At 44.1% G+C, this 10,307-nt stretch overlaps 1 protein-coding gene and 1 pseudogene across 2 annotated transcripts; one reads left to right on the top strand and one right to left on the bottom strand.

Annotated features, from left to right (window-relative positions):
* The first annotated feature begins 2,381 nt into the window (after positions 1 to 2,381).
* LOC105556494 (kinesin-like protein KIF18A) lies at positions 2,382 to 7,891 on the top strand. Of its 2 annotated transcripts, none has more exons than XM_012003592.1 (2): positions 2,382 to 5,207; positions 6,198 to 7,891. In XM_012003592.1, the coding sequence occupies exons 1-2, from the start codon at positions 2,744 to 2,746 to the stop codon at positions 6,278 to 6,280; spliced, it is 2,547 nt and encodes an 848-aa protein (XP_011858982.1). In that variant the 5' UTR covers positions 2,382 to 2,743; the 3' UTR covers positions 6,281 to 7,891. The 2 variants fall into 2 exon arrangements, with proteins under 2 accessions (XP_011858982.1, XP_011858980.1); XM_012003590.1 differs by having other exon boundaries at positions 2,384 to 5,253; positions 6,033 to 6,280.
* A 429-nt stretch (positions 7,892 to 8,320) lies between these two features.
* On the bottom strand, positions 8,321 to 9,976 carry LOC105556493 (annotated as a pseudogene).
* Positions 9,977 to 10,307: the final 331 nt, after the last annotated feature.

Here is a 10,307-nt window from a genome sequence, read left to right as displayed (position 1 = left end):
TGTTGCGAAAACTAATAAACATTTCAAGTTGACTTTCGGCTCATTTTTTTAAGCATAAAAAGCACTATATTTTACTACAATTTCAAAGCCCTACGTTCATAGCTTTATTAATAATAAACGAGTGAAAAACAGACCTATTTTGATGGATTTAATTTTTTTACAAGTTAACGTGTGGAGCGATCTTAACGTTTTTGGTCTCATTTTGTAGGTATTCGTAATATCTACATTTTTTGTACGAAACTTTTTTCCGTAGAACTAATAGGTTCCTTTTCACGCGCGAAAAACCTGTTTTTCGAAGCTTCGTGAATTTTTTAAAAATATTTCCCCAACTTTTTACGAGTCTCAAACACATACATTTCATTTCTAATGACCTTCCGATACCATTTCATGCAAACAAATGCCTGTTTACAATTTAAAAAAAAAGTCTAATTCTCCTGCACTAGTTCGGCTCTCGCTACTTGCCCCTCACCCCTCGACCATTACATGTGGTTGAGCGTTATCATGAAGCAATATGCATATAATTGCAGGTTGCTTAAAGTGTAATTGCTGATGCATTTCCTCCATCTGAGAACAGTATTTTCCGGCATTAATGATTTTACCAGTACCGGGATTCTGTAACTTGCTATCGATGTTTTTCGGCATCGAAATTAACTAGCGACAGCAAAGACGTTGAAAGCACAGCTTTCATATAGGTTGGTTAACGATACCGAAAACCATCGATAGCAAGTCACAGAATCGCCTTACAGGTTTCAAGAACGAATAATTAATAATGCCAGCTCAACAGACGTGGAGTTATTACTGTTTCATGATAACGTTCGACCATATGTTTCAAGAACAACAGTTTAGAAATCTAGAAATTATACGAGAGTTGCAGTATGAAACTTTTATTTGCTCGTTTACAAGTTACTAATTATTTAATATTGCTATTTAACATAAGGTCTTATGAGAACTGAGACAAATAATAAATCATTCAAAAACTATTAAAAACCAAAGCTAAAAATGATATTTTTTGTATCATGTTTTTCAAACATGTAAAAGTTATCTGCGCGGTTTTAAAACGATTTGCTTGCTCGTTTTGCAATTATTATTTAGAAAGCGCTATGATCATCAATTGACGCGATATCGACGACGGAACGTGATAACGCCGCATCCCGACTTAATCTTTCAAGCTAAAAAATTTTTACATTTTCATTAAACTCAAATTCTATTCACAATAAACAATACTTTAAAATATGATTTTATTATAATAATTTCTTATAATTATGTATCAATCAAAATGCTCTGTTCAATTTTAATTTTGTAAGAACATCAGAAAATTAAAATTGAACAGAGCATTCTGATCTATCACGAGACACGGTAGTGTCTCGCGCCAAGTGTAAGCGTAGCTAGTACACGCGTGCGAGATACATAATTACAAGAAATTAATAAAATCATATTTTAAAGTATTGTTTATTGTGAATAGAATTTGAGTTTAATGAAAATGTAAAAATTTTTTTGCTTGAAAGATTAAGTCTGGATGCGGCGTCATTACGTTCCGTCGTCGATATCGCGTCAATTGATGATCATTGCGCTTTCTTAATAATAGTTGCAAAACGAGCAAGCAAATTGTTTTAAAACTTCGCAGATAACTTTTACATGTTTGAAAAACATGATACAAAAAATATAATTTTTAGCATTGGTTTTTAATAGTTTTTGAATGATTTATTATTTATCTCAGTTTCCGTAAGACCCTATGTTAAATAGTAATATTAAATAATTAGTAACTTGTAAACGAGCAAATAAAAAGAGTTTCATGCTGCAACTCTCGTATAATTTCTAGATTTCTAAACTGTTGTTCTTGAAACATATGGTCGAACGTTATCATGAATAGTAATAACTCCACGTCTGTTGAGCTGGCATTATTAATTATTCGTTCTTGAAACCTGTACGGCGATTCTGTGACTTGCTATCGATGGATTTCGGCATCGTTAACCAACCTATGAAAGCTGTGTTTTTAACGTCTTTGCTGTCGCTAGTTAATTTCGATACCGAAAAACATCGATATAGCAAGTTACAGAATCCCGGTACTGGTAAAATTATTAATGCCGGAAAATACTGTTCTCAGATGGAGGAAATGCATCAGCAATTACGCTTTAAGCAACCTGCAATTATAATCATATTGCTTCATGATAACCACATGTAAAGGATGAGGGGTGAGGGGCAAGTAGCGAGAGCCGAGCGTCGAGCAGCGAACGACGCGTGGTGAAAGGTGATCGGTGAGGGGTGAGCGGGGAGTGTATACTCGCCGCTCGTTGCGTGACAACTTTTTTTCGGCGCGCCGCTCCACCTCTTGCTATTGGATGATGCCCCACCGTTGCCTGCCGCCTTCTACGCTCTCATTCGCGCTCTGACATTAAAATTCAAAAATCAACGTAACGCCAAGCCACGCCAAACGGCTCCCCCCTTCGCGAACGTCGTTGCAGCGACGGCTGACGAGAGCGTTTCGTTACTTGTCCCACGTCGATCGCGCGATCGGTTTCGCGACCTGAGAGTTACTTCCCGCGAGTTGTACGTGCGTCGAGTACGGAATACGGAAACGAACCGCCGAGAGCCGAAGGGAAGTTTGCGAAGCAGCGGCGAGACTGCGATGTCGCGGTGTGAGGACAACGTAAGTGACGTGTGCTCCTCCAATCTCTGAAATCTCTCGCCGCGAAAGCTATGGCACTGTGAGGTCTCGCGGCGATCTCTGCAGCGCTAACAAAGGATGGTTTTGAACAAAAAGGACCTGGGTAAGGCGTTCTCGCCCAGCAAAGTGAGGAAGGCGGGCGTGAAACGGCTGTCGCCCGGCTCGGCGAAGCCGAGCACGAGCGGCTCTACGATGAAAGCCGAGGACACTTCCGAGATCTCGATCAAGGTAATCGTGAGAGTGCGTCCGCCTAACAAGCGCGAGTTACAGGAAAACTGCCGAACGGTCATCGAGGTCGTGGACGACAAGATGCTCATCTTCGACCCGAAGGAGCACGAGACGCCCTTCTTCTTCCGCAACGTGCCGCAGAAGGGCAGGGACATGTTGAAGAGGCAGAACAAGCAGCTGCCGTTTATCTTCGACCGGGTGTTCGACCTGGCGTCCAGCAACGCCGACGTATTCGAGGGAAGCACCAAGAGTGTGATCAGCAGCCTCCTCGACGGCTACAACTGCTCTGTGTTCGCGTACGGTGCCACCGGCGCCGGCAAAACTCACACGATGCTGGGCAGCAGGGAGGACCTCGGCATCACGTACCGCACCATGGCGCAGCTGTTCGCCGAGATAGAGAACCAGAGCCACCACTGGGAGTTCAATCTGGGCGTGTCCTACCTGGAAATATACAACGAGAACGTGCAGAACTTGCTGCACAAGACCGGCCAGCTGCATCTGAGGGAGGACAGTAGGTGCGGAGTGGTGGTCGCCGGTTTAGAGCCGATCGTCATCCAGAACGCCGAGGAGTTGCTCTCGCTGCTGGCGAAGGGTAATAAGAATCGTGCTCAACATCCAACGAACGCCAATAAGGAGAGCAGCAGGAGCCATGCTGTTTTCCAGGTGTACATCATGATGACTAACAAGCTGTACGGTCAGGTGCAGCGGGTCAAGCTGTCCATGATCGACCTGGCGGGATCCGAGAGGGCCTCGGCTACCGGATGCAAGGGCGCGAGGTTTAAGGAGGGCGCAAACATCAACAAGTCCCTGCTGGCTCTCGGGAATTGCATTAACAATCTCGCGGACGGCATAAAGCACATCCCGTACCGTGATTCCAAGCTCACGAGGCTACTCAAGGACTCGCTCGGCGGTAACTGCCGCACCGTCATGATAGCCAACATCGCTCCTAGCAGCTTCACCTACGAGGACACGTACAACACCCTGAGGTATGCGAATCGCGCGAAGAAGATCAAGTCGATCGCCAAGAAGAATGTGTCTTGCGAGACGCACGTTGCCGGTTACATCAAGATAGTGGAGGAGCAGAAGAAGGAGATAGACGCATTGAAGTCGAGACTGGCGGCCTTCGAGAATGGAGCGCTCCAGCCGGCCGTGTGCAAGCCGAGCCGAGCCATGCTGGAGACGTACAACAAGCTGGTAGAGTTGTACGAGAAGAAGCGGGATCTGGTGGAGAGGGTTCTGACCTTGGAGAGCTCCGACAAGATCTTGGCGTGCAGGATACTCTTCAAGAAGAACGCGGACGAGAGATTGCACAATCTAACGGCGGCCAACGACGCCCTGTCGCTGGAGGAGCAGAATGCCAGCGGGAAGTCGCGGGTCAACAAGTCCCTGCATTACTTCCAACGGCAGAGGGAGGCCCTTCGGGCGCAGATGCAAGAGACGTGGCAGGCATTGTGCTCGGTCGAGACAGAGATACAGGAGGCGAGCGGCAGGCCCCTCGACGAGAGCCTGCAGAGCAAGCTGTCCCTGCAAATCTCCAAACTGGAGGGATGCTGGATCCCCAGTATGCAGCTGCACATGAGTAAACTCGACGGTCTTCTGCGGTGCGAGATGCAGTCGGTTAACACCATAACGAAGACCATGAGCAACACCTTGCAGAATTACTACAACATGCTCAAGGGCCACGGCTTGATGACCGAGAAGATGCAGCTCGAGTTCAAGGAGTTGATCAAACTGCTCGAAGGTTTTCGAAATATCAAGTGGTCCGACTCGGAGGAGACGAGCAGGCAGGACTTCAACATGTTCACGTGTCTGAGCACGATTGGGATGGACCTGTTGAACAATTCGATGCCAGCGATCGGCACGGCGATACCCGGGATGGACGACGAGGAAGCCTACAACGAGAACGTCTTGAGCTTCACCTACAGCATGGCTAAAAGTAGCTGTGCCGACAACGCGAGCAGCAGCCACGAGACTAAGTCCTTGCTGAGGGACGAATCTGCGCAAGGGACTTCGCGGGAGGGAACTGCTGCGAAAAAACTCATCAGGAAGCGCGTGTTATCCGATAAGAGCAGCGAAGGCGGCAGTACACCCGCCAAGCAGACGAAGAAACTGGGGACGAGTAATAAAGCTACTGCACAGAATAACACTCGGGTGGACAAGGAGAACAAACAGAGGCCTCTACAAATGAGTGCAAAAAGTATCGCCATTCTGAATAAACTGAAGAGCGACGCGTCCAATTCCTCACTTCCCCGGCACAATTCCGAGGAGAAAGTAAACGCGGCGTTTAAGGCGATGCACAACAAGGAGAGACGCGGTCTAATAACAACCCATCCGAATCATAAGCCAACCGTTGGGAAGAAGTAGGTATTATTTGTGTACAAACAATATTTGGTGCGGCCTAACAGTCAATTCGGTTGCTTGCGCACTGAGCGCACACCAACGTTTCTTTACACCCAATTTTTAACTTTGTCTTAAATACCTCTTTAGAGTATTTAATATACCCCTCTGTAACTGTAACTTAACTGATCATTTAATAGTGATTTCATATATTTTTTTAAACCTCCACAGATCGCACCAGGCCTTGCATTTCCGCGTAAACCTTTATATCGACACTTAACAATTCAAATGCAGATTTGATATTTTTCTTTTCATTGCGAGAGAGTAACGATGCCTTGAGGAGGATGGTTGCTGAAATGAAGATGCTAAAAATAAATTCAAGTTTATAGAAAATATTCGTCTACGGGAATCTGTCCTCCATGCAAAAGTTTAAGACAATTGTCTGGATGGTTGTCGAATAATTAATTATTGAAGTTATATACTATTGCGCATGGCCAACATAGCAAAGTATTACGATATCTGTAATTTAATTCTCGAAAGCATGTTAGAAATGTTAAGAATTTTATAAAAATATTTTTATAAAATTCCTATCATTTTTCACACATATATAATATATATATTTATATATTGTATATGTATATTTATATATATTATCATTTTAATGTATATATTTTTCTATAAATTTGAATTCATTTTTATTTGAGCAGCCAACCTCCTTAACATGTACTCCCTAGTGCGAGCAATCGAATTCGCTATAAATCCTGCCCGGCTTTATGAGATGTCGTTTCTATTTTCTATGCAGATCCGTACCAGCTCCACCGTCTACGAGAGTTCCATGGTAGGATTAGACAAAAATTTGGCACCTGGACACAAGATGGAGAAGATTGTGGCCTTACAGACATCGCGCTATACTTAACAGATACGAGATTTTAAATATTATGCTATTGACTATGCTAAGTATAGCGCGATGTCTATAATGATTGTTCCAACGCTGGCGAACGGGAAAACGCGTGGGTGCTAACGCTATCATGGGTAGTACCGATTGATTGATTTGCCGCCTCTCCGGAAAACGGTATCGAATCATTCTCCACCTGTGAGAGAAAGGACGACAAATGGAGGTAGCGGTTTTATGCAGTATTACCAAGAAGTAAAAAATTTTCAAGAGACACTTGGCTTAGGTAAAACAGAGTATGGTACTAGTCATATCATCTCAGAATAACATTATATGTATATTTTTAAAATATGTAGAGGTTTAGCTGTACAGTGTTGACATTACGAATATCCTGTTCAAGTAGTATACCATACAGTTTGCGTTTTTAAAAATGCTTCATTAACGACTTCGCGATTTTCGAATTTTTTTGTTCAGATTTTAGGACAAGTAAATGTTTTGAAACGTAATTAATTTTGGACCTTTGAATATGTAGATTTGAACATCTTAAAGTCTTTGACGAATAATGAAATTTAATTACCGGTTTTTCGTTCTATTGAAAATCCTCGGAAATTTAAACCCGCTTATTCACACGTTGCACTTGATACGCTTGCGTTTTTCAAGTCGTTGGATCCTCGCAATATAAAATTGTTCGATCCTACTTTACTGCATTTTTAATTTTTGATAAACGCGTTCTGTATTTTGCGACTAAGTGGCAATCGTCGACGATCGGTCTGCATGGGATTTCTATTTCCGTTCGGCTGCACGATTTGCATCGCCCTAATTAATGATTAAGCAATTGTTTAGAAAAAAAAATGGAAATTTCGTCAGCTCGACCGGAAATAATTGAAATTGGGCATTTATACGGACTCTGTAATAGACTGCCGGTTTTTTTATATATATTTTTAACTCATTATACCCGTTTTCGTGCTAGACTTTGATTGATGTTGTCTTTCTCCTATTGATCTTGGTGATGCAATCTCGAAGTGTCACTTGTGTACTGCGAGAAACATGAATAATGAGACGTTATTAATAGCAAGAAGGATGTATGCATGTAAAGTAGGTTTTAGCGTTGTAAGACACATGAGAGGCTTTTATCGAACGTTAAGCGAAGTATAAGCAATTTCTGCGGTAATAATGCTCGGCTTGAAGCCGGCCAGACGTTGCTTTTATTTGCGACATATTGTTATTGTGTAAGTTATATAGATATATTGTAGATATATAAATATGTAAACCTGCGTGCCTTGTATGCCGTAAAACGCGTTCATTATTTATTTACCAATGGATTATAATAAGCTTTTTATATATCGCAAGTTGCATGTCGTTTTCCCTTATTACTATAAGACTTAAAATAAGATTTTTTTGTAACAGATACGAGATTTTAAATATTATGCTATTGACTGCACGCGCTGAAGGAGGCAAAGTCAAGTATTCTAATAAAATGACTTTTTTCAATGTTATCTATGTACGTTCTTTGTAGCTTAATTCAAGAAAAGATATATATTATGTACATGTACGATATGCTCTTTATATAATATTCATCCGACATGACAAGCCATATTTTCATGTAATGTAATTAAGTTAATTTAAGATGATAATACGACGATAAGAATTGTTCTCTTCCAGAAATTTGCACTTGAAAAGGACCGAAACCCATGGTCGAAACGTCGCGCATTGTACAATTATATAATTAGCAGTTATTAAACATTTGCCGGTTAAAGGCGCTCAAACTTTACATTGTTGTTTATTACTGGCAACCCTAAAGAGATTATCAGATTTTAGTCTTGCAATTACTTTTATTCACATTTGTCTCTTTCTAAGGTAACAGTTGGAAGGAGACAAAGAACGAGTTAAGCTAAGCTTAAAGTTAATACCTATTTATTACTATGGATTATTTGAAAAAAAGAAAAGAAGTACTGGTAATAAGCCGGCGACGTCGAGCCGAATTCTCCGTAGTAGCTGCGCTGAGTATATTCGGAGAATTCGGGTATGGTAGAAACGACACGCCCCTCGGCTCCGTCTTGTACGTATCCGATAAGTAACACGGGCGGATTACTGCAAGACGGTGCTTCGCCTACGGTCCTTTCCAATTTCGCATCTCGCATCGAATGATGTCGAACGCACCAAGGAGCAACGTGATCCTCAACATTTTATAATCCGAGCGGCTACTTGAGCTTCTTATATCGTGCAGTACACGCGGGAGACGGTCCTCAGCGCATTTTAACAACTACGTGCGAAAAGTTAACGCCACGCGATACCTCGTCATCGAAATCTTTACATCGCCGAGTGACGGTCTCGACGTGCTCGACGAATATATATAAATACCGAGCGTTTCCGGTTGACTCTTCGTACGCTCCGATTGTTGGCGTTTACATTCAAATTGACGTAAATTCGAATACCATTACGATTCCGTCGCATCGGCGTGTTAGTCACGACGGGTAACGAGCGTGAAATTGCAACACGGCGAATTGAACTCGTCAAGTAGGACGCCGCTTATGGAAACCACGGGGAAATGGATTCGGTTCTTCGTGATACAATACAATGTTTTACAACGCTCAACCTTTATTATCGCTTTTAAGAAAGAACTTGACAAGTTTTTAACGACTTCCTTGTACTTGTTGACCAAGTATTGATCCTCGCCGTTGTTTATCAGGTCTGATACAGCGATTTTGTATTCCGTCGCGTGCGGAATGGTCTCGTAATCGTTGTAGGTCGGCGGTTCCGGCCATTTGTACAGCGTGACCAGGCTCGTACGACTCGGGCTGATGTCCCAATCAAAGTACTCCATGTCTGCCACCGACTTCTCAGCCTCCCACAACTCTACCCTCTGCAAACAAGACCTCGCGTTACTCGTTAAGCTCATCAATAATCGATACGGTCGGGCCGTCACTCACCCACGACTCGTGGTACACCGCTGTGAGAAGGTACCGTGCATACTCCAAGTTTTGCTTCTTAGTCGGGCATCTGTCAGCCGTGATCGTTATCACATCGGTCGCCGGATTGTACTTGTTTCCCAGCAATCGCAGCAGCTTGTCCTTGGCGTGGGTGTCCAAGTGAAGAGAGGACAGCCACACTCGCAAGCTCACAATCCTGGTAAGTGGGTCGCGTATGGTAGGCGAGGAATAGCAGTAATCGGACGCGACGATCTCGACGGGAAAGTGCCTCGCGCACTTCTCCTCGGTCTCCAAGCAGATGGGCCACTCGGTGCAGAACTGCTTGAGCGCCTCGCAGTGCCGCCGTATCGCCGGCGGCGTCAGATGCAGGAAATTCGGGATCTTGAGGAGCTCGGTGTTGTGGCACTTGCTGGGCGGCGCGCCCTTTTCCACCCAGTCCTGGCACAACGATAGCGGCACGGAAGGTGGAAGGTTCGCGCGCCCGGGCGCCCGGCCAGACTGACGGCTAGTCCTGGTCGACGGGCATCTGCGCCGTCCTGGACGGTGGGATGTTCACCTTGGCCACTTTCCGCTTCTCCGTCACGACTTTTTATACTTGGAATAAAACTCCAGCATTCGAAACTCTGAAAGCACCAAGACACGCGTGAGAACCACGGCTCGTCCTTCACCTCCTGGGGCGCCAATAACCGATACCGACGTTCCGGTCCGCTCGGCTCCGAGGAATACGCCGCGAGCGGCCTCGACGCTCTCGGCAGGTTTTGCGCGAGGCTCGCCCCGCTCGCCTCGAATCCACGTTTCAACAGCAACATCTTCGTACTCCTGGGAAACCACAGTATAACCAGTAGTTGCACTCCGACACTCTCTGTCGGCGCCTTTGATCTGGGCGTTCTCAATTTTCCGCCATGTTTTTGATAGCCCCAACAGTGTATCAACGGCTAAAAGTGCCTGGACCCTTTTCAGGATCGTATCCAGGAAAGGCGCGTACGAACTAGCGTAATACATTATTTATTGTAAATGGAAATGGCCTATGAAAAAAATGTTCTAATAAAAGTAATTAATGTAATTACTTGCTCCAACGTATAAAAGTATTAACGCGTTATTCGTCAAAACTGCAAATTTTTCAATGTCACACCGACTTTGCACTAACACACGTACAAAAATCCTGTGATTGGTCATAGCTAAAACATGTCGGATGCGCAGTACGGATCGGCGCGAACGTGAAACAAAAGAGCGAGTGCCCATACTGGTTATACCC

This window comes from Vollenhovia emeryi, unplaced genomic scaffold (assembly GCF_000949405.1).
Source record: "Vollenhovia emeryi isolate VEMERY1.0 unplaced genomic scaffold, V.emery_V1.0 DF939979.1, whole genome shotgun sequence".
Classification (NCBI taxonomy): Eukaryota; Metazoa; Arthropoda; class Insecta; order Hymenoptera; family Formicidae; genus Vollenhovia; species Vollenhovia emeryi.
Note: the sequence above shows the minus strand (reverse complement) of the source record. Positions and strands in the feature narration are given on the sequence as shown.